The 25,664-nt window shown below is 40.8% G+C and overlaps 1 protein-coding gene across 1 annotated transcript in view; it reads right to left on the reverse strand.

Moving 5' to 3' along the window:
• The window catches only part of TMPRSS15 (transmembrane protease, serine 15), a 99,465-nt gene that overhangs the window by 23,618 nt on the left and 50,183 nt on the right, over window positions 1-25,664 (reverse strand). The window contains exons 16-20 of the mRNA XM_019528765.1: window positions 19,606-19,695; window positions 17,536-17,661; window positions 16,896-17,036; window positions 10,148-10,258; window positions 7,674-7,806 (exon numbers count right to left, since the gene is read on the reverse strand). Of these exons, the coding sequence (XP_019384310.1) occupies window positions 7,674-7,806; window positions 10,148-10,258; window positions 16,896-17,036; window positions 17,536-17,661; window positions 19,606-19,695 (601 nt within the window). The remainder of the gene's footprint in view (window positions 1-7,673; window positions 7,807-10,147; window positions 10,259-16,895; window positions 17,037-17,535; window positions 17,662-19,605; window positions 19,696-25,664) is intronic.

Below are 25,664 nucleotides of genomic sequence, written 5' to 3' on the forward strand. Positions count from 1 at the left end.
AAATTGGATGCTTATCTTGCTGGGATCGTATAACCCCAGCTGACTTCCTGCCCTTTGGGCAGGGGGCTGCACTCAGTGATCTTCCAAGGTCCCTTCCAGCCCTGATGTCTATGAAATCTATGAAATCATTGATGAAGATGTTAAATGGCATAGGCCCTAGGACACCTTCAAGAGTAAATTGGATGCTTATCTTGCTGGGATCCTATGACTCCAGCTGACTTCCTGCCCTTTGGGCGGGGGGCTGCACTCAGTGATCTTCCGAGGGCCCTTCCAGCCCTAATGTCTATGAAATCTATGAAATCTGCACGTCCCCCATGCCCACCTATATGAGAAGATGTGTCTTCTGTTCACTCGTGATTGATTCAATCTATGAAGGTTTGAATAACCTGGGTAGATTGAATGAGTTCCACCTTGGGCTTTTTGAATGTCTATACTTAGCTGATGACATTTCCTTTAGAATAAGTTGATGTGCAACTGTATATTTAACACATGGTTACATTTATACACAAAAATGATCACACATGAAAACTACTGTCATGATCTGTGCATACAGTTACCTGATATCTTTTGCCAGTAATAGTTGAGGCAATACCTACGCACCTTCCCTCATCCCGTGTTTAAATATAAGACCCTGTGTTTTCCTTAAGCCCTTCCTTTATTTCAGAAGTTCATCAGAAAGGCATCTGCAGTCATCCCTTTTTGGCTGGCCTAGTATCATAAAAAACAAACTAAGGATTTCACTTGGCTATTACCTGGATGAGTGATATCCTTTAAAAACTGAAGAATTGCTGGGGAATAGTGTTTGTTATTCAGTGGTTGGCAATGGAGTCAGTGCAACTGCACAGAGCGTAAGAGAGGCCAGAATTTAGGTTATAAATTGTACTGAAAGTCTTGAATGTTAGTATTCCTTCAGTTGTTGAAAAAAAACCCCAACAACTCCTGCTGAGTCTTCACTCTAATCGAATCCACTTTCCGCTGGCTTAAATCAAATTTAACTTTGTAATCACTGGGTTGCAGGTGAGAAGACAAATTTTATTTACTTCAACATTTAATGGGAGCAGGACTCAGCAGATCCTGCTGTAACATTGTGTAGATATTAAAATACATAAAAACATATGACAGACATTGACAAATCTGAACTATAATTAAAATAGACTATGAAATAGTCCTATGAAACAGATGAGGACATCTTCCACCCAAAACATAAAGATAGAATATAACAAGCAACAAAAATACATTGTAGGGGACAATCCAGCACTGGAAGGTGGGCAGATAAAATAGTTAAATTTTTACATCTCTAATTTTATGAATCAATCTATCGGTGACATTTTATTGAGGTATGCAACCAGAATCATGACCCACAAAAAGCATTGAGGAGGATGTCAGAGTTTAATTAAGGTGAGCTGACAGTGAGAATCTGCTGTGGTATAAGAGTGAATCTCTTCTCAAACCACAGGGATGATACAGGAAATGAACTGAGTTGCTTGTATAGGGACAAGAACCTGCTCAACTTCTTTTTACTTTGCAGTTTGCTGCTAAGCAAAAACTGTCCTGTGGTCACAATAAGGGTAATTAGATGTGACTACTGTCCTCTGATTGACTTTTTCCTCCACATAAAGGCCAGATTTTTCCGATTTCATCAGTTATTGTTTTTTTGCCTCAAGCAAAAAGTTCATGTGTGTGGGAACCAAGTTTCCCAACAGACCTCGATTACTAAAGTTTACATTTTTACAAAGATGGTCCTGCTTTAGACAGAATGTTACTTTTGGCTTCTATCTTCCTTTCTTGCTACACTGTTAAATATACATTTTTATATGTCCCTACTCTGCAATATCACTTTAGAAATCTAAAAATATTTTTTTCCTAGCAACAATTTTCTTCCATTTCCTGCCAACAACTGAAGAAATAGTTCTTCCCCCCTTAGCTTTCAGCTTTCCTAACACAGCTGTAATCTGCACCACTGCTGTTCACTTCCAACAAGCCACAAGCAGATCACATAAACTAGGTTTTTGCTATTCCTGAGGTTTTATGGCCTCTTAAAAAGGTGTTAGCCAATAAGTGCATTTACAAAATATAACCAATCTGAAATGATTATCAAAACAAAATTCACAAAACACAGATTTTTTTGGTAATCTCCAAAAATGGTTCTCAGACTCTCTAGGACTAGGGGCAGAAGTTACACATAACCCAGTTAAAACCTATAATAAAACAGAAGTTCAGTGCACATAAACCAGTTTCAAAATGGCTGAAAGAGAGCAGGGTTGGCCTTAGCCTTTTGCCCCCTAGCCAGAGCAGTGAGGGCTGGCTGACAAGAGGGTGGGGAGGAGGGGAACTGGGATGGGGACCACAGCTGGATCTGCCTGGGGTGCTGGCGGTGTGGGGGGAAGCATGAGAAGGACTGCCTGCCAGGCAAACTCTGGATGGGGTCTGGGGCCAGGGAAGAGGGGTTAAAACCCCCTTCCCCAGCTCAGTGCTCCAGCCTCACCCCCTACCCACAACTCCCTGGGGAGTTGGAACCGGCGGCGGGGGGAGGCCTTTGAGAGCTTAGCACAAGCATATGCATGACAAACTGCAAGCAAGCATCTACTCTCACAGAGCAAAATGACAGAAAGCAGGTATGTAACTAGGAGCTTTTGGTTTAAACTGGCAAAAATCTTGTAGTGGCAGGGGAGGAGACTTAACAGGGAAATTAGGAGTTAATGAATACATAAAAAGAAAGAGAATAAATATAAATATCCAGCCTAATGATGGATTAGCTGAAGCTGGTAATTATCAAGGGTGGAAGAGGCTGTAGCATCATTGTAATGTGCTTCATAGTGGGAAGGCGCTCACCATTACTTTTGAGTGCTGCCTCAAAGAGACCTCCCTGACCTAATCTGCTGAGCAGTTTAGTCTCTTTGATCCAACAATGCCTAATTCCTGCTGTAATCAGTGAGAATTAAGGATATTTTTACATGCATTTCCAATGCAGTGCCAGGCACTTTTAATTAGCTTATGGTGCTAATTAAAAGTGCCCATGTATCATGTGCATCACCAGTGCAGCACCTCCCCATGCTGAGAAAATGGAGGCAAGGTACTTTGAACTAAGGCACATGAAATGTGTTTTATTTGGAAGTGCACCACTGGCATTTTCTTTACTCCATTACTTGTAATGCTGGCACTCCAGCTGCCCCTCTTTCCATGTGTTTCTGTTTACATGCACAGGTAAATCTATGCACCATATTTAAGTGCTCTTATTCATCAGGAGCTTCTCAACCCATTTTCAAGCAGACTAGTAGGGCTGAAATGCCACATTACAAGAAAATTTTCAGGATTATGTTTTCCCTCCATCCTTCATTATAGGGTAACTGGAGATGTTTATCTCATCTTGCACTACATTTTTGTTTTCCTGCCCAAAATTTACATTGATTTTCTTAAAGGGATAAATTTATAAGGTTACCTATGTGTCCTATCTGAGCTACTAAACTAAGTACCCTGCACACAGAATACTTGGAAATGCTGTATTCAAAGGTCTGTTTATTTTCACTCTCATCTTTTCAGCTGCCGTGGCACAGCTGGGGAAAAGGTGAGATGGAAGATATCCCCAGTGGCAACTGATTTGCAAAACCTTTCTGCTGTCACCAGCTTCTTCTACCCTGCCTGTGTTACTGCTTTATCCAGGAGATTCTGGCAAACACAGTAACCATATCTAAAAAAGGGAAAAAGGGGGATCCAGAGAACTACAGACCAGTCAGCCTTACATCAGTCCTTGGAAAAATCATGGAGCAGATCCTCAAAGAATTCATCTCAAACACTTGGAGGACAAGAAGCTGATTAGGAACAGTCAGCATGGATTAACCAAGGGCAAGTCATGCCTGACCAACTTGATTACCTTCTATGATGAGAAGACGGACTCTATGGATGTGGGGAGACCAGTGGATGTGATATACCTCAACTTTAGCAAGGCTTTTGATATGGTCTCCCACAACATTCTTGCAAGCAAGCTAAGGAAGTATGGGCTGGATGAATGGACTGTAAGGTGTATAGAAAACTGGTGGGGGTGGTGGGCTCAGAGGGTAATCAATAATCAATGGCTCAATGTCTAGATGGCAGCAAGTATCAAATGGAATACCCCAGGAGTCGGTCTGGTTTTGTTCAATGTCTTCAGCAATGAATTGAAAGGCAGCATAAAGTGCACCCTCAGCAAGTTTGCAGATGATACCAAGCTGAGCGGGGAGGAAGTAGAAGTTATGCTGGAGGGTAGGCCTAGGATTCAGAGTGACCTAAAAAAATTGGAGGATTAGGCCAAAAGAAATTTCATGAAGTTCAACAAGGACAAGTGCAAAATCCTGCACTTAGGACAGAACAATCCCATGCACTGTTACATGCTGGGGGCTGACTGGCTGGCCAGTGGCTCTGCACAAAAGGACCTGGAAGGGGGTGGGGGTTACAGTGAACAGTAAGCTGAATTTGAGCCAGCCCTGGTTGCAAAGAAGACTAACGGCATACTGGGTTGCAATGGTAGGAGTGTTGCCAGTAGGTCCAAGGAAGTAATTATTCCCCTCTAGTCAGCACTGGTGAGACCACATCTGGAGTACTGTGTTCAGTTTTGGGCCCCCTACTACAGAAAGGATGTAGGCAAATTGAAGAGAATCAAGTGGAGGGCAAAAAATAGTGAGGCAGCTGGGGCATATATGACTTATGAGGAGAGGCTGAGGAAATTGGGCTTATTTAGTCTAGAGAAGACTGAGAGGGAATTTAATAGCAGCCTTCAACTACCTGAAGTGGGGTTCAAAAGAGGATGGAGCTAGACTGTTCTCAGTGGTGGCAGATGACACAACAAGGAGCAACAGTCTCAAGTTACGGCAAGGGAAGTTTAGAACTTTAAAACTTTTTTTTTTTACAACGGAATATGTGAAATAATTCAAAGTGACCTGAAAAGGCAAAACCCCCCTCATAACAAACAAAATTCTGAGGTTCTCTATATATTTGGGAGCTTTTCTAAAATTGTTGGAATTGCATTTTACCTATATTTTGCAGAAGGATCTTGGGGATGTCATGTAGTCTGTACAGCTTTATTGCATATTCTAATATTTCATAATGTGCTGATTGCTCTTTTATATAACCCTGTAATAAACTTATCAATATCCCACAACAGAAAAATATATAAGATTTGATTCTTTCACCCTCAGGACAGGTGGTTTATAAAGAAGCTGGCTTTGGATAGATGAAATAAGACATGTTTGAATAAGTAAGCCCAGGAGGCCCAGATCAATAATTTGTGGAGGCCCAGGTCAGTAATTATCATACACAAACATTCAGAGACTTAGTTAGGTCTCTGTGGTGAGAAAATGAGGTTAGGAATATCAATGAGACAAAGTTCTTTCGTGCGATTTCCAGAAATGTGTGGTTTCAGTTAGGTAATGAACATCGAGAACCATGAGCTATGTGATGGATCAGCCCAGGTAAGTACTAAGGGGCCTGACAGACATCAGGACAAGGGGGTACCAAGGTCACTCACTAGGGGGCTTAAATGTCTCTACACTAATGTGTCATGGGGAACAAGCAGGAGGAGCTTGCACTCCTGCTTGCAAGCAACAACTTTGACCTGGTTGGGGTAACGGAAACCTAGTGGGAACCTACTCATGACTGGGCAGTAGTCATTGAAGGTTATAGGTTGTATAGACGGGATAGAGTGGGGAAAAAAAGGTGGGGGGGGTGTTGCTCCCTATGTTAAGAAGCAATATACGTCTATAATCAAGATGAGATTAGAGGAGGGCCAAATTGAGGTACTGTGGATTAGGATACAAGGGGGTCAAGGGGAAATGGACTTGGTAGTGGGGGTCTACTATAGACCACCACACCAGGAGGATGAGCTAGACCTGGAATTCTCTGGGCAGCTCTCAGAGGCTGTATGCTCAAGAGATATGGTTGTTGTGGGTGATCTAAACTACCCTGACATCTAGTGGGAGGATCAGTCCGCCAGAACTAATTGCTCACTCAGGTTCTTAACCAGCATACAGGTTCTCCACCTGTTGCAGGGGGTATACAATCCCACTTGGGGGAACACCTTGCTGGACTTGGTGCTGGCTACAGCGGACAACAGGTACAAGGCAACCTAGGGGATAGGGATCATCAATTGATTGAATTCACTATCTGGCAAAGAGTGGGAAAAGTAACCAGCAGGGAAGAAGTGCTAGACTTCAGAAAGTCTGACTTCAGGGTGCTTAGGAGATTAGGCAGTGGGGCATTAAAGCTCAAGAGCATTGGCAAAATGGGGGTCCAGGAAGGGTGGTCATTTCTCAAGGAAGTAATCCTTCAGGCACAGGAGGAAGCAATCCCACTGCATAGACAAGGGGGCAAAGGGACCAAGAAACCTTCCTGGATAAACAGGGAAATCCAGGAAAGCCTAAGGGCAAAAAAAGGGCATACATGCTCTGGAGGAAGGGGATAGCTACCAAGGAGAAGTATACTTGCTCTTGCAGGGAATCAGTTAGGAAGGCCAAAGCAAGATTAGAACTCACGCTGGCGACAAAAATTAAGGACGACAAAAAGTCCTTCTTCAGGTACACAGGGAGCAAAAAGAAGGAGCAGGGCAGCATAGGACCCCTACAGGATAGACAAGAGCAGCTGGTGATAGATAGGAGGGACAAAGCAGAACTCTTCAATGAGTTTTTCCCCCCTCCGTATTCTTGAACTCAGATCTAAACAAATCTCTCAAATGCATTACTGACAGAAGCAGGAGAAACATCAGCCCACCAACTATGAGTGCCAACCTAGTAAAGGGACACTTGGAGGGGCTGGATGTGTTTAAATCAGCGGGACTGGATGAGCTCCATCCAAGGATGCTGAAAGAATTAGCCAGCGTCATAGAAGAGCCACTGGTACAACTGTATGAGCACTCGTGGTGCTCAGGTGAGGTCCCTGAGGACTGGAAAAGTGCCAGTGTGGTCCCTATTTTCAAGAAGGGGAGGAAGGAGGATCTGGTTAACTATAGATTGGTTAGTCTCACCTCTATCCTTGGGAAAATCCTTGACCCTAGCACTTTTTCCTGCCACTGGAAAGGGGTTGGACTCGATCATCCTTTGAGGTCACTTCCAACCCTAGCATCTATGAATCTATGGAAGCCTTTGTTGCAGTGGTTTGGCTTTTCCATTTATTTAGGCAGGTAATAAAAGGGTAGAGTGTCATTTCTTAGTAGTAAATTATTTTCCAAGCCTCAAAAGAAGTTCAGTTTCTTGTCTGAACAGGTACAATAAGGTCAAATGACAACTAGAACTGTCAGGCCAATTGTGCAATACCAAGTAATTGTCTTCAATTTATGTGAAATGAACATCAGTATGACAGCTGAATAATGAAGACTGCTGTTTGCTAACACAAGTTCTGGAATCATCATAAAAGCGATAGTCTTCGGAGTGATTCTTATGCATAACCAATCAGTTTATTCAAACAGGCATCCTCATTCCTGTAACTCTTTCAGAGATATGTGCCACAGAAATTGGCACTATGCTGCTTGAGGAATAGGATGAATGGACAAAATACTACAGTTTTTCAGCTGGGCACATTCTTTTTATTCCCCTCCCCTCCCCCCAATATTTTGGTTGGTCAAGCTAACTAGAAAAACATAAACGCATTCTATATTCAATAGATGTGTTAATGCGTTACTGACAAAGGCAATGAATAATAGTACTTACCCTAGTCCTAGCAGTTGGCAAACATTGTTTGAAATCTGTTCAGTCCAGTAATCTGCACATACTAGATGCCATTTATTCTCAATTCTGAATTGTACCAACCCATTGACACTTAAAGAACCATTAAACAGACGTACTATGGACAAAAACAGACATATGAATTATCAGCTAGGCTAGAGTACTGGAAATATAATGCAGACAATAGACTAGATGCATTAGTACTGGACCACAGAGCTCTCAGTTACTTGGCCTTACAGCAAAGAGGAAATATGTACCTTAAAGATGATATAGCCGAATGATGGCAAACCTGTCACTGACACATCTTCCTGAATTTCGAATCCCAGGGGCAGGAGGAGGGGAGACAGTGTCCAACAAAGTTACTGCCAAAGCCTCATCAAAGCTGTTCGATTGACATGATAAGCCCAAATTTCAACCAACCTCTTTTCAGGCCTTTTCTCAGCCAGCAGTACCTTATTTTAAATCATGTTGCAAGGACTTAGCTACCTAAGTATCATTGCAACCAAACTGGTGATTACCATAAAAAGAGTAGTTGACTGAAAAACTGAAGTTTTCATCTAGTGGGAAATGCCATCATTTTGTCATTTGCTTTGTCACAAATCTCAACTGAGAGAGGCAAAACATCAAAGCTTTTTGAAGAAGAAAACATTCAGAAAAAGTATTTGGAAAAATTATAAAAAGCAACTTGAAGAGGAGACAGTACTTAAGCTTTTACCTCATTATTAGAGGTGCAGACTAATATTGAAGCCAATTTTTGCATTAGGTTTTTTGTTTATTTTTTTAACTGGAAACAGTTTACCTGAAACTAGATTATATATTCTAGTACATGGTATTAGAACAAGCTATGGAAAAAACATCTTTGGAATCAAGTACAGAATACCAGTATAGGACAGAGATTACCTTAGCCATATTTAAAAAATGCCTGCATTCAAAATGTTTATAAAATTTTTTTCATCTATTCTTTGTTAAATAATTATATTCACAGCTTTTGCTGTAAGATACTTTAATATCGTTTTTATTTTTATTATAAACTACATTGTTTTAATATACAATATTAAACTAACCTAAGCTAATATTTAATATATAATACTAAGCTAAGCTAATATTAACCTAATATTAAACTAAAATATTAATATTAAACTAAAAAAACTTTATCTTATTTTTAATATATAATATTCTCATCCATCAAAAATAACAAGCTAAAACAGTAAGAAAAGTTAATGTTTGCCTTTAGATACAGGAGCAGATCCAGTTGCACCCACCCTTTCATTACCTCTCCATCCAAAGTTAATAACCTGGCAGTGGCAGCAGCATTTCTAGTCAGACAGCATTGGGAGTGTCTACATGCTCATCAATGTGCCTTAGATACTGCACTTCTAGTTTAGTACTTCCTTAATAAATGGCTCATTAAAATCTGTGTGAATTCTTCTAAACTCCTCATTCCACCGGTGGTAATTACCAGCTCTCCTTTTTAATAGTTTTCATGTTCCACTAATTAAGCTAGCTTTCTGGCTGTTGGCTGCTTCTGGTAACATATTTCTTACTTAACCCTGCAGACTGTTTCCAACTTATTCCAGTAAAGTTATATTTGTTTTTAATTTCATCTTAAACTGCCCCAATGATCTCATGAGGTCCCTTCCAGCCCTAAACTTCTGTGAATCTGTGAATAACATAGTCCTAGCTCACTCAAAGATTAGTAAAGTTTCTAATTCCTTTTTACCTGGAGAAAAGTATATGTTGTACTACATGGAATAGTGTGCAACCATCTGCACCCCCCTTTGCAAAATCCTAGGTCTGCCCATGTTTGCATATATGCACATTATGGTTGCTGAAGTAAACAGGAGCTTCACAGATGGCAGAGTCACAGCAGCTGTTGCTTCCCTTGCCATTGTAACTTGCACATACTTTGTGAGCAGTTCTGAAAAGCTGGTCCAATTCCTGCTCCCACAGCTGTCTTCTCCTTTATTCTCTTAAAGAAGCTGGAGTCAAGACAGTCATGGAAGTGCTAGATTTTGGGGCATGGGTTTACAAGCACTAATCATTTTGGAGTTTTCAACAGCAAGAGAATTATTTTTAAAGGAGTCATCTTTTTTCTAACACTGTTGACTTAACTCTTCAATTTAAGAGTTATGCTCTTGAACTGTTTTAAGTAGCCTACACCTTTCAATTTAGAGACAACTCCCCACATTTTGCACGGATACCTTCCTGTACAGATACAAGGTTTTGGAGCAAGTCACTTTCTTTACTGTCTCTGACAGAGACCTTGAGCCAGAACCTAAACTTGTAAACTTGTATAAATCACTACAGCTTCACCATGCCATTAAGAGCTGGGTTGATTTAAAACAGTGGAGGGCCTAGCTCTTTATATTTTATCTTTCTTTTGTTTCCTTAAATCAAACATAAAAGTCATTATTATTGAAAAATACATAGACAGCTCTTTGCACTTAAGGGAGACTTACCACACTCTGCTTCATCGGAGCCATCTTTACATTGCTTGAGTTTGTCACAGAGGTTGGCTAGCGGAATACATTCTCCACTTCCACAGCGATAATCATTGTGTCCACAGGTCTCTAAAATAGTTTTGTCAGCAAAGAAAACAAAACTGTTATTCCAGTGCGAGCCTGGTCTTTCACACAGATCTTCCAACCCAATGGAGGGAAAAAAAAGGACTCTTTACTAGTATCCTACTCCCATTAGAATATATGTATATATAAATATACATACGTTGCAAAATAACAATAATATATAAATAAAAGTGAATGAAAGGGAAGCAATTAACAGTGTTGCAATGTGAAGTATATTGCTATTGATAACACTGTTTAGTTTCTATCATTTCTAGCATTCTCTTAATTCTGAGTAGCTTCTGAGTTGGCTTCGAGTGTAACAATTTATATAAAAAATAAACCCACAGGTGTAATCCTGGCTCCAGTGAAGTCAAGGGCAAACCTCCCATTAACTATTAGCATACCTTGGATTTCATCCTAAGATATTCAAAAATAACTCGTAATTTTGCATCTAGATTCTTAGCAATTTTTTTTAAAGGTCTTTAACATATCGCAAGGTAAGCATCTTAAGGGCCCCTCTGTACATGCAAATAAAGGCACAATGGGATCTAACAGATGATCCGCACAATTGTGCCTCCTGCCATGCCACACGTGCATGACAGAGGTCCAATTGTGGGATTGCACATTAGATCCTATCACAGCTTATCATCAATGCAGAGGGAGCCTGGGATCATGGTCCCTGAGAGGGCTCACAGCAGGGGCAATGGGGGAGAATGCTGCAGATGCTGTGAGCCTCATGAGGTGTGGGGCTTGAAGCCATGGCAAAGGGCAGAATGTTGCCACCACTGCAAGCCTCATGAGGTGCAGGGTTCATAGCAGCAGTGAGGAAACCCCCGCTGTGAGCCCCACAACCAACAAAGCTGCCCTCACTGCAAGGCCCACAGCCAATGAGGCTCACAGCAGCCGCAGCAGCATTCTCCCTGCTGTGAGCCATGCAGTTGATGAGGTTCACAGTGGGGCAGCATTGGAAACACTCCCACCAACAGTGACGATGCATAGAGTCCCACATGCACCCACTAAGACTGGCCATGCACTCCGGGCCAATGCCAGCTGTCAGATGGGAAAGGCCAATGGAAGTGCACATCCGGTTTTGCCATTAGTGATTTTGGGCTTGGCAATAAGTGCTGGGGCCGTGGGGGGACCCCCACCCCCAATCAGTGATCTGGTGCCCCCCAGACTTGGGAGGCACCAGTCATCCATGCCCACCAACGTGAGCCTTGTCAACTGTGGGGTTGGAGGTAGGGTGGCTATCAGTCCGGTTGTCCTCTTGTAGCAAAACCCCCAGTTTTTTTTTTTTTTTTTTTTTTTTGCATTCACTCCCCTTCCCCAACCATTTCTGACTTTTTCTTTCCTTCTCCATTCCCTATAAATAAGTATAAGTGAGCTCAAACTTAGGATAAGCTTTACACATTTTTATTTTGGTAGCAAATTTTTCATTTTGGATATCCACTGTTTTATATTGTATTATTATTAGGTTTGTATTGATTTTTACTGTTGTATATTGCACTATTATCATTTTTATATTGATTTTTATTGTTTCATATGGATATTATATGGTTTAGGCCTGTGTTTGTAAGTGAACCAAAGTCATGTCAAGTTTTCATTTTATATGTCAAGCCTCCATCTTCTGTCCTCTGCTTGGGCATCCCATGTTGCAACAGTATGATTCATTGTACCACTCCCATGTAAATTGGTTCTCCGATGAATGAGAGTGATTGGGAATGACTGAAATACAATGGTAGCAGGCCTCTACTGAATTGCCTGTAATGACTGGGCCATCACCTCGCATTGATTCATCCAGGAACCACGGACCTCACCGAGGAACAGAGACAAAACCAGCATTTGAAAGACAAAAGACCCTGCAGAATCAGCAACTCTCACCATTACAGACACCCAAAACTGCACATCCCTGCTCAGTATGCCAGGAGCTGACCCTTGCCTGGGCATGCCTCCTGTCATTAAGGTCACACATGGTCTCTGCCCCTATAAAGGGGGGCAGTGAATACAGACCCAGTGGGAATGCCATTTCCATCCAGACCAGACCAGCTTCACGTCATCTATCCACCCCAGAGGCCCTGCCGGTGACCCCCTCTGGACAACATCTACTGGACAAGGATCCCTTTCCAGCCTGGACAGGTAGATATTACCTGCATACCTCCTCCTACAATTTGGACTCTTTCTTTCCTCCTGGACTTCAGTGGACTTCAGCCCCTGCACCAAGCCTCTCCAACCCCCGCTGCCATTGTGTTTGTGTGTGGGGGGGGGTGCAAGGGAACCAATTTGGCATTGTGTCACCATCTCCCCTGTTCAATAAAACCACTCTTCATTTGCAACCCCAAGTTGGGTCATGTTTTACTGAATCCCAGTCTCTTCCCTATCTTAAATTCCAGCCTCATTCTCTCTCTCTTTCTCAGCTCCAGTTCCCGCCCTCTCTGCTAGTCTCCCCATCTCCTCCCAATTCCATCTCCCCTTTTCTGCCACCTTGCAGCTTCTCCTTGCTTTCCTGCTGTCCCTGCTGCTTTTCCTGTGATTTTCTGATGCCTGTCTCTCTGTTTTCAGGCTCCCCCCCTGCAGCTTCCCAGCTCCTATTAGCTGTCCTGCAGTTCTCTCCAACTTCCAGCACCTACTGCCACTCTCTGTAACTTCTCTAGCTGCCCCAGAGCCATCCTCTGGCTCCCCAGACCCAGAGCCCCTCTTTAACACTCACACTTTCCCTTAGTCCCATTTTCCCTACTCTTCCCATCTACGTTTTCAGCTCCCCCATAGCTCTGGCTTCAGTCCAACTCTGTGCTGGCATGCTTCCCTGTTCTGCAGGCTTTGGGCATTGTCTTTTAATCAATTAAGATCAATTAACCTAAAGTTACCCCTTAGCCTCAGTTCTTCAGCCCAGGCCCCTGTAATCTACCAGTTCTAATCCTGGTCCTGGTAACTTTAACCCCCTACACTTCTCCTTTCTTACCTTAACTTTTCCCCAGGTACCCAAGTACACGAAGCACATACATACATACATACACACACATCACAACACCCAAATTAGGAGATCACCTATGTGTATGTGTAGGTGGGTGGTATGTGTGTAAATTAGTGAATACATCTATGTATGTGCATATATGTATGTGTATATATATCTATATATATTATTGTATGTGTGTGTGTGGTATATGATTAGTAATCCACATATGTGTATTGAATGTGCAGGTGTTGGTAACTGGTAACTGATTCTGTCTAAATCTGGTGTGTGTGAATCCAGACTAATTATTTGGAATGTGTGTCTATCTGAGTTGCTTATGTGTGTGTGTGTGTGTGTGTGTGTGTGTGTGTGTGTGTATGGCATTGTGTGCATGATATACAAATTAGTGTCTAACTTTTGGGGTGTATAGTGTATGTGCCTGAGCTGGTAGTGTGAGCGTGTATGCCTAATAGGCTGCATGCACCTAGTGACTGTGTGTTTAATTGATTTTTATGTGTGCATGTCCAGTTGTACACCACACCCTCCTTTCTAAGTGAATATTGAGATCCTGAGCATTGGCCTGACCCCTCAGGGCAACACTCTGTCCTCTATGACAGCTATTTTTCTCTTTAAGAGAAAAATAGAGAACATAAAGGCATCGGGTTTCATATCAATAGAGGACAGAGGACATCCAGACTGATGGCCACCCTACCATCAACCCCACAGCTGACAAGCCTCATGTTGGTGAGAATGGATGACTGGTGCCTCCCGAGTAGCAGAAAACCAGAATGTTCTCTATGACGGCCACACTAGTTGGTGGCAAGTGGTACACTGATGTGGCTAGAAGCTCATGTCAGTTGATGGGCTATCAAGGGGCTCCTTGAACCAGATTTTTAACAGCTCAAAACCTATAGTTAGGCCTAGATTTTTCAAAGGAGCTCAGCTCTCATTTAAGCAGTGCAATAAGAAGATACTCAAAGCTGCTCAACTTCCAGGCTGCTAAGAATGTTCTTGATGAGATGTACTATCATCAAAATATGCTGTTTTACAGAGATCAAAACATTTCATGAAGATATATTGACTCTGGTGACATTTTTTTCTGGTCAACTGTTGAGGTCTAGGGCACTCTGGTCACTTCTGATGACAGAATGGAGCCAGTAGCAAAAAACAGATCTTTCTAAGTGGAAAAATTGATAGTTTTACAAAATTTCTTTTCACAAAACATTCAAAAGCTATTGCTTTCATTCCCATGTGAAACAAAAACAAATTCTGAAGCCTCAAAATTTGTTGTGATAAAAGAGTGTTGCCCACATTTCAGTACAACTCTGTTTTCAGTAGCTTACACTGTGACACTTACAGACATATTTTCAAAATGTCTAGTTATCCAGGAGTGGTGCTTTTATCCCTAATTTTGCTACCTGTAGGGAAAGTGAGAATTTCAATGTTTCAATGGTATTGATTACGTGGATTTTCCCTTTCAGTTGACAGAATGGCTTTATAAATGCATAAATTTGCTTCTTTTATATAATTCATATATTCACTAACTATTCTTTTTAACCACAGCCTACATAATTTGGAGATAAGCCTGTGTCCTTTAGCTACAGAGATCATGACTAAGCTCAATTATGATGAAAGTACTGTAGAACTCTTTTCTTGTACTAAGCCAAAAGTAGCAACGGTTGTAGCATGATGCAGGAAGACTAAACTTAATTGTAATTTTAAGGCACAATGAAGAGAAAGATGCTGAAATAGAAAAAAAAATATACCCTGACACCAAAAAACCCAACCCCAAACAGAAAAAAACTCTGAATAAATGTGGCATCAAAATCAGAGCAAAAGGGAGATTAAGCAGTATCTTACTCCTACAACACCAGAAGTCAATGACTATTAAAGGGACACTTTTATGAGAATTTAACAGCAGTAACTTGAGATTTTAGATTTGCATACTTTTGTTTATTTTATATTTGCATGAAATAAATCATACACTATCCATGACCTAGAAAAAAATGTGATTTTAGCCAGTCACAACTATGGGTGTTTGACTCTTAAGGGGTTGAAAGGGGATGTTGGGGAGGAGTGGGGAAGCCACCCATTCCTTTGGATATCTCATACATGAGCAGTGAGTTCTGAGGTCATGACAATGAGATCATCAGCTGATTGGAACAAGCTTTGGTCAGAGCCACCTCGTCTGCCCTACTGCTGCTCATCCTTTCTTTTCTTCTTCTTCTGAATTCTGTTGAGAAGTGACGGGGGGAGGAGGAAGGGGGAAGATGAGCAGCAGCAGTACCTATCCCCTGGGCTCAGGGGCCATGACAGAGCAGTGGTTTCAGCTAGAGGTCATGCTGATCAACTAGTCAATGCCAATTCTGCATGTGAAACTCTGGCAAGACTCCACTCTGACCACGCTATGAGCTCAGAGCTCAATGAGCATGCACAGACAGCCAAATGTGGATACGGCTGCATCGCTACACCCTCCTGGGTCTGCCACAGTACCATCTGTGTACTGTATCGGAATAATTTCTGATTTATTAGGTTGATAATCAATGCTTAAAAAACAGTGTTCAAAAGAGGCCTAACGGCAGGGTGGATAACATTTTTTTTTTTAAACAAAAAATCAGATCTTTATTTAAAATCAATTTTTTTTATTTTATTGTCCTTTTTATTTATTTTTTTGTTAGGATGCTTTTTAAAAAACAAACAAACCACACCACCTATATAAAGATAGTTTTAACTTCAGATATGGTAAAGCTCAAAGATATCCTCATGGAATAGGGATCATAACTTCTCTATAACTATTTGAGACCATATATTCATGTAAACTTTGTAGAAAAGTTTTATAAATAGAGCACAATAGGTCATGGACTATATTAGGGGCCCAATCTTATGGTGTTGCCTGATGCTCCTCTGTAGATTAATAAAGATTAAAGAAAACCACTTGACCCAATAGGACTCAATGCTCAGTCTAGAAGATCCCATTAGGCATCTCTGTGATGCTTAGTTTCAGTTCTCAAAGTGTGGATTTGTATCCCACAGATAACAGCCTTGTTAACAGCAGTATGTGGAGATGACAGATAACAGACCTGATTACCTGCCCATCAGCCCTATTGTCTCTCTGCAAGTTTGTGTACACACAGTCAAGTCCTTAACCTTTCTCTAAAAGTGCAAAGTTTCAAGAAGTTAAATGAATTCAAACAAGACTGCATTTTTGTAGAAAGTAATGATTAAATCGAGGCTTCCTGACTGGTGATGTAAACTGTGATTTACAAATCTGCCTTGACTAACGGTCACCGTAAAATGATTTGGAGAGGTTCTATTATTCGGAATGTATGTGACACAATTAACAACTACCTATAACAGTCTATATTTTTTCCCATAAAGCAAAAAAAAAAAAAAGGTAATGACTGAAATATTGTGTCAAATGCCTCCCTGAAATGAGGTATTACATAGTCCACACTATGCTAAATTTGACTTAATTTGTTTAATATCACAGTTTTAATTGGTATGAAATAGATACAAGCAGTCAATAATCAGAAATCTGAAGTTTAGTCTGATGTATGTGTTGGTTCTGCTTTTTGTTTTTTCACATCTCCATGGATCAAGGATTGAGAATCAGCCTTCATTTTGAACTTTTTCTCAATACTACTTTATATAAATGTAACTTCTTAAATCCAATCATCTAGCTATTTTACTCACCGGGCATGCCAAGGTGGTAACCAGTAGTGAAGTTTGCTAAAAATCCTTTTTCAGTTCCAGTTTTGTCAGTAATGAAGAACACTGTCATCTGATTAGTGGTAGAGAAGACATCTGGGAAAGAGGCTTGTCCTGTATAAACAGCTGTTCTCAAGGAAAATATGAATACATTTCAGTGGTGGGTAAAATATTTATTTATTCATCATAAAATGGTTTGGGATGACATAGGATAAAACCTATAATACATAATCAAATTAGGAGAGAACACCATTACCCATAGATAATTAGTATTCCCAAGTACACAAGGCACCTAGAGAGTTATAATCAGTAAGAATTAAACATGAGACAAGACTTGTTAATATAGGCCTTGACCATCTACCCTTGTGCTTGTACTTAACAAAATGTATGTTAGAAGGCCTGCTGACTTCAACTGCAACACTTCTCCTTGTGAAATTAAACAGGATTGGGGCAACATACAATAAATATGCTTGTGCCTTCTAGCTAACTGTCAAGTTTTTGGGGTTATCCCAAAAAGATTGTATTAATGTAAGATACAATTAAAAAGAGAGCTAACTCTTTTTACAACAAATTGCTCATTTTGTTTTGAGTCCATTGTTCTTATTACTCAATGCACATTACTTACCTAGAAACAAGGAATCTGCTCCTCTTCCATCTCTGATTTCAACTACATCATAAATATTTTCCAGGTTAAAATATTGAAAATGAAGTTGAATATTTTTTCCTTTTTCAGCATTTAAATACCATATACCTAGAAAACAGTATTTTCTTTTTTACAAAGCACATACTTACACTTCACACTGATTCTACTTTTTGCACATTTATAGACCATCCAGAAGAAAGGTCTTTAGTAAATTTTCAAAATTGGCAGACTGTTTCTAAGTGACTTAGGCATGTAGGACTTTAATTCTATTGATTTTCAGTGATCCTTTAAGTATTTTTTGACAATAGAACTAAATAATTTGGCAGAGGTGTAATGATGTGGCTGGGCACCTGAGGCAGCTGCCATACATGAGACAGTGGTGACTTCTGGCTGCTGCTTCGACATTGCTGGCACAATGCACAGCTGCAATGGTAACTATTTCCTTCTGCCCCAGTTGTCTCACCCTAGTTACATCACTTCCATTTGGTGCTTTTCAAAAATTACCTCTTCTTTGAACTTTGAAACTGCATAAAGTGGCATAAGGGGTGCTGTTAAAAGTAGGAAGGATCAAAAGTAAAAATAAGATCAATGTCACTTGAATCCTGTACAAACTACTAGCAACATTACTTGAACAAGAGGAAGACACTACCTAGGTCTGTGGAGACAATTCAGCCTTGTGAAACTTGACAGGACTGAAATGGTCCCTTAGGCCTACAAAGGGACCTAGTTGCCATAACATAAGTGGGATAGAGTGCATTCATGGAGCTAGCATACACCATAGGTTATGTCATTGAGGAACATGTTTTACAGAGAAAAAGGGTTTTTTGCAAGACTCTGATGATAAAAATGCTTGGTATGACTAAAAGGTTTTGTTATGGTGCATTCCCCCCATATCTGGAGTTTTGTTATGGTGCATTCCCCCCATATCTGGAGTTTTGTTATGGTGCATTCCCCCCATATCTGGAGCAGATGGCTCCTGGTACCTGGTAAGAAGAGAAAAACAATGATAAAGTGAAGACATAACCCAAGATGTTAATGAAAAACAGAAAATTGGCTTAATTAGTAACTATGTGACTAAATGACTATAAATATTACTTCCCTCTTTCCCTTTCTCCTTCTCCTACCCTTCCCTCTTCCCCTCACCCTAATGATACCTGAGAACCAAAGACATCTGGTCTCCCTTCTAGGAACCAGAGTCTGCTCTGAGATGCCTGGCCAGCTCTCAAGTCATGTATTATTAGGTCTGGTAATAATGCAATTACTTGCTTGCTAAGATTATATCTATAGGCATGCTTGGAGCTAATACTTTTATAACGATCAATAAAAGTGATTTATTAAAAGTTAACCATTTGGAGGAGATAACCAGGTCCTTGTTTGGAGAGAACTGAAGCATACTTCAAGGCAATATCTACCCTGCTGATGGCTCTCTCTCCATTTGGGAGGAGAACCAGATACCACCTAGTTCTTAGGGCAACAACTATATTATTCAAACTGTGCCCAGTTAGAGCTCTCCCTTTCATTCCTATTGGTGTCTCCTACTGCAGACCCTCCTTTGGTCTGCATGTAGCCAAGGAAGAATGTAAGGAGGTGCTCAGCCTGCAGGTAGTCAGCAGTTATGAGTCTTCCTGGCTGGAAGGCTAGGCTGGACCTGATGACCACAAGGGTGGAGCTAGAGAGAGAGTTAAGAGCTCCAGGAGCAGAGGACAAGGGGAGAAAGAAGAGAGGAGGCTAGTGCTAAAAATTTTATAGCAGGGGTATCACCATGATGGTTTCAATACATCTATGGTCTGAAATGGTACTCTTCAGTTAATGTGGTCAATGCAGAAAAACTACAGGTCCTAGAGAACTGTAGAATATGCTCTAATTGTCAGCGTGGATGCCAACATTTTCCATTATTTTTAGTTAACTACCATTTACTAAATTTGGCAAGTTGTCAGCATGGTCCTTAATTAAGAGTGCTTTTCTTCCTTCCTAACAACATTTTGAAAAGCACATTTGTAACCATTTTTATTGTACTCTTAATCCCTGCCGATTTGGGAAGGGTTGACTTACAGGAGGCTTGGTTGGGGTAGTTGTTTGGGTAATTTTTAGAGCTGAAAGTAGTGTTTGGTTCCCAAAGTTCAAACGGTCCCCCGCAATCAGCTGCAAGAGAAATCATATTAGAAGTTTAAGCCACTTTTTGCCTTTTTGAATAACTGATTGTCTAGAAAGATCATATTCTAGTAAAAAAAAATACAGGTCAGCCAAGTAATGGTCATTTAATTGTATTTCCTTCTGCTTTATAAACATGGGCTGGGTAGCATAGAGATAACATTCAACTTTGTAATAGTGGTAGGAATGTTCAAAGCAAAATGATTCCATTAATATGCAGTCCTAAACAATGTGCAGTGAACTGTATCTCAGAGCTCCTTGGGAGCGAAGTGGTTAATACAATCGGTAGCAATACCATGATGTCAGCCATAGCTTTTTTGTAGATATTACTGTTATAAGCTACTAGTCCCACCTGGTTCTTGTACTCTGAGGAACAGGTCTGCAACTGTAACCATTCCCTGTGAGGCCTTCCTTATGTATGTTGCAGAGGAACACAACCTGACCCTTATTTGTTGACCAGTGGTCCCTAGGGAGAGTATCAGAAAGCTAAGCTTGAAAATTTTATACCAGACAGGCCAGTTTAAAATGCTTATGTTATTGTTTGATTGTATAGCTTAATTAATTTAATTCATGAATTAAAATCTGGAAAGCAATTTTTTTTACATGTAAACACATGTTTATTTATCAACATTTCTGTTGTTTACTCTATTTCTTAACATCTTCCTATTTGATATACTCTTTGCTGGAGTGAGAAATTGTTTGTTATATAACATAAGGCTCTTTCTCTTATTCCACAATTTAAATAGCAACAATTTTCATCACTATATCTTGAGAGGAAAATAAAATTAATAAAAGTGAGGGAAATTTTGGAGGGGGGAGGTGGGAACCTCTCTTTTCAGTCAGTTTTATCTACATTTAAACCACCCCCCCTCCTGTAAACACCCCCCCCCAACAACCCAGCATAGTATTTTGCATGGTTCCTATAGATTCTATATTGTACTATAATTAATTTCTCAAAGTCACTAGCTTATCTGAATACCTGAAAATTTCAGGTGAAATGCTTTCATCTGAAAATTAAGACTTAATTTTAGTCTGGACACAAGTAAGTAAACCAGCATACTCTAAGGGCCTTGTAACAACCTCATACCATGAGCTGCACAAATGTTGATGAGCATTAGTGCTAGCTTGAGTTTGGAGCAGTCACACTTCAGGCCTGCAGGGGCCTGGAAGACAGAAAGGCAAAAATTCCCACCCCATATGCTGCACTTTCCCCCTCATGACTCCCACCTGTCTTTCCCTCCCCACTTTCATCTAGTTGCAGCTGCCCAGCTGTCTGTCCAAGGGGAGCAGACAGGGAAGAGTTAACTTGCTTACTTGGCCACTGGCGCCAGTGCTGGGCTGCTGCTCTTCTTTGCGGTGAGCCTGCTGAAACAGCAGCAACAGCAGTAGCAGCAAAGCAGGCAGGTTAGCCTTTCCCTGCCTGCTCCCCTTGGACAGACAGCTGGGCAACCACAAGTAAGTGAGGCGGATGTCAGTGAGCAGGGATTTGAGGTAGTGTGGAGGGTGAGTGGGTGGCAGTGGGCGTGATCCAGGCCAGATCCTCCAGACCCGGGGACAGGAGGGGGGCAGAAGGAGTGCTTACATTTAGGTGTAGCCTAGAGTGGCTGCACCTTAGCTTAACATGATCTGAGAGCACAGTTCAGAGGTAATCCTGGCCTGGAGTGGCATCACTCTAATCTATATAACAAGTGCTTACAACCAGTTTCAGATGTCAATGTGTGGAGAGCCCATGTTAACAGCTCCAGGACCCACGCAAAATTACCATGTAACATCCTGACTGTGAGTGCTTGAAAGGGTTCTTATTCACTTTAACCCATTGTTGCCTATCAAACTAGCATGTGATCTATTCTCTCATGGCATTGGGGCTGTTATACCATAAGCTAGGACCAATGGTTCTGAACAGGACGTAGTGTTTGCACCATGCTCACTTACACGAGCAGAATGGAATTATACACAGATAGACAAAAAAGCTTTAAATCTGGTGTGGGGAGGAAAGAAATTTAATCAAAAACTATATGGGAGAAAGTATGCATTGGTCATAGATCACTAATCCTTAGTCTCAATAATCCATGCTAAGAAAGGAGTGTATAGGACAAGTGCAGCAGGTATGCAACAATGGCCCCTATTTTTAGCTGGCCACCCTTACAACGCTGAGTACAAAAGAACAAAGGCACATGGAAATGTTAATGGACTCTCATTTACTTGTGAAAGAACTTTCTGTACTACAAACAGAATCTACTGGAATTGTTAATTTATTTCATCTGAAGTATGCCCCAGTAACCTGCAGTATGACTGGGCAACAAACCAAGACAGATCCCACACTAGCACAAGTGTATGAAGCCACCCTGAAAGTCTGGAAGAAAATATACGATCCTAATATAGCAGTTTTTATGTACATAAAAATGAACTTACTATAATGCTATAATGTGTCATGTGGGGGATTCATGCTGAACACAAGCATTTTAGAAGAGCTGCACAGGGAACACCCGGGAGTTGTAAAAATGAAGGAATTGGCCAGAAGCTTTGTATAATGGCCATGTATTGATTCACAAATAGAACTTTGTTAAAGAGTGTATGATATGCCAACAGATACAGAAGATGCCCAAATCAGCACCATTACACCTGTGGGTATGGCCATCTACTCCCTGGAAACAGCTCTATATTGATTTTTGCAGGACCATTTTTAGAGATAATGTACCTACTGGTGATGGATGCCCACTCCAAAGGGAGTTTTCTGCATGAAAACCAAGACAAAAGGAACAGCAACTACATGAAGGGCAAACCCCTGTGATTACAGGGATTTAAGAAATGTCAGCCTGTGGTTGTGAACATGCAAAGAGGTCCTTTATCCCATTTAGTGCAAGTGGTGCCTAATATTGTTTGATGCAACCATATCAACCAATTGCAAAACATAGCCATAACTACCAAACAGAGCACAGCAGCAAGTTGGAACCGCACCTGTTGTTGGGCCATCCACTTTGCAACCTATAGTAATGACCAATAATGCTATATCAGACAGTAGCAATGTTAACCAGCCAGGACCTGATAACATTGAACTACCTACATCCAATAAGAAGACATCTGAATCTCAGATGGGTGAAAGAGGGCCACCTCCTCCAGACTATGTTCAAGGGAGTTTTAGCCATTGTGCAGGAAGGAAACAAATATGAACCCAACATAGAAGACAGCACAGCATTCTCAAGGAAGCAGTTAAGAAGGTCATCACATCAGCGTTACCCAGAAAGAAAACTCACACCACCCAAGAGAACTGTAGCCTGTGCATTATATCACTACAACTTCACCGGGGTGGAGGAAGGTGGGATAATGGGGTATGAGATGGGAAATATGTGAATGTGTTGAATCTGCATGGAGGAATCTAAAGTTGCTTTGTGTTGAGTCTGATAATGCTAACACAAGTATAGTTTGACTTTATAGTTCCAGTATATTCTGTGCCTTCCAGTCTGGCAACACTCTTTCCTACACTTGTGGCTTGAGTCATTTATTTAAAAAGGCCCTGTGACAAACATAATAGTGGCCTTGCACAGTAGTGTGGAAAACTGTTTTTTTTTCTCCTATTTCTAAGGTGCATAGTTTAAGACGCTTAGATTATGACATGCTTTAAAGGGCATGCCTGTTGACTTTGTCTCACTAGAAGAACATGATCATATTTATAGAGCTCTGTGTGTGCTTGGGAAGTTGGCAGCATTATGGTCAGGACATGTGAAAATTAGCTTCCGGGAGCTATTACTAATCTTGTGATGCTGCATTTGCTTTTCATTCCTGGACACAGATTTGACAGGTCAGAAGAATGTGGCTCTATGTACAAGTCAGCTACTGTCTCATTCCATTACTCTGGGAAAGTGACCTCACTCATATGCCTTCACTCATGAATGACCCGTGCCCCTGGCAGCTGGGGCGGTACGGCGGTGGTGATAAGGGGTGGGGGGCATGGCTAGCACTGACCATGGGTTGATGGCAGCCTGCGGGGATTGGCAGTTTTGGCAGCGGGGTGACAATCAATGCCTTTTTGTAGGGGGTGCACTGCCAGGTTCAGGGGGTACACATGTACCCACATGTACCCCCTACACATCGCCTCTGCCTCCACTAGTCTTAGTTCTCAGTAAAGTATTATTTTGTGGCATGGCAGGAAGTGTGCTTGTTGGGATCCCACATCAGATCCTGCTGTGCCCTTGACATCCGTCAGGGGCCTTAGAGGCAGCTCAGGTGCGTGTACATTGTACCTCAATTTCCCCATATGCAAAAAGGGAATGCTGCAATTTACCAACTTTTCTAAGACACTTTTCAGAGAATAAGTGTTATAAATGGAGGGTGATTACATTAAACACATGCAAGCAGTAGAATGTATAGACGCACATTTATATAATATGGAGAGAGTTTTGAGAGCTTTGAAGTTGTGCACATAGATCTGGAAATTTTCAAAATGTTTTTTAATAAACTATGAACAGGTGAGTAGTTAGGCCCTTGCACAAATACAGTCAGAACTAATATGATGTCATATGACATTAGTGAGCCTTCTAAAACTTCTACTATGCCTAGTATGTATACACTAAATGAAAATTGTGAAGGGGTCACACTGCTTTTAAACATTTAAGAGTTACTTTTTTAATTTCAAGCATAATTTTACATTGAAAAGCTGGCTGGTAAGATACCAATTATGCTTGGTTTAAGAAAATGTATTAGTAGCTGTCTGGATACAAATGGCTGTAAGGAAGCACTTACGGTATCTGCCATTTTAATTATGATGCTACCATTTACTCTAATGGCGGTCCAGTTATGTAGCAAAAATTACATGAGTTCTATAACAGAGCTGCAATAGATTCCTATTATAATGTGATTTCAAATATCCCTGTTATGCAATATTATTAGATGAATGGGTCAGAATTTCATTACAAATGTATAATGTGTAATAAATGAATATTTCAAACACTTATGTCAGTTACTTTCATCAGATCCCTATTAGCTGCTTTACACAATCCTTTTAAGTGCTAGATAATACAGCAATTTTTATTTTCCTTAAAACAACTTTTCTTCACGAACTATTCTCTGATAAAAGGTCTGCTCTCTAGACAATATATTACTTACATTTATCATACATACGTCTTTCTTAAGTGTACAGGTGTGCTTACATACAGAGGAAGAAAAAGAGAGAAGATGAGTATACTTTGTGATAATTCTACATCATGTTTTTGCTTTAAAGTGGTGACTCAAAATATCTGCTAATAGCATTTTAATTTGTTTTAAACATTTAAATTTATACAAGAAAAAATACTTAAGAGTCAGCAACTTAAATAGACTGTGCTTCCCTACACTTTGAGAGATTATTTTAGAGATTTCCACTAAAAAAAAAAAAGCTAACTTTGCAATGCTATGGATTTTAGAGTTAGCTGGTCTCTGATTTGTGGTGATTAACTTGCACACCTTTAGTTCTTCTGGAGATTAGGGATTTGAGAAAACAGCAAATATTGCACCCTTCTGTTTGTCCCAAAATTTGATCCATTTTACTTGCAATATTTTGCTTCCATTTCCATTCACTGGACTAAGGCTTAATCCAGTGACTGGAAAACCTCAGATGGAGAAACTGTCTTTAGTGAAAGGCCCTATAGTGCTACTGAAGACAATGGGGTTTTAGCTGAGGGCAGAATTTGATTTGCTCTCTTAGCAGATGTGAAATTTTTGTTGTCAAGACTGAGTGAAGGCCCCAGGAATACCTGAGGACTTTTCTACATTGGTGACTAGCACCCCCTAAAAGATTAACAGGGTTCATATAAGATAAACATTACATTTCTTATCTCAGAGAGACCAACTGGCGGCTTCGGCAGTGGTGTCTCGAGGCAGGCTTCGGCTTCCTGGACAATGACCCACACATTACAACGAGGGACATGCTCAGCTGGGATGGGCTTCACCTGTCCCCCAAAGGTAAGCGTGTGTTTTCTTCCAGG

Source organism: Crocodylus porosus, unplaced genomic scaffold (assembly GCF_001723895.1).
Source record: "Crocodylus porosus isolate Cpor-Errol unplaced genomic scaffold, CroPor_comp1, whole genome shotgun sequence".
Classification (NCBI taxonomy): domain Eukaryota; kingdom Metazoa; phylum Chordata; order Crocodylia; family Crocodylidae; genus Crocodylus; species Crocodylus porosus.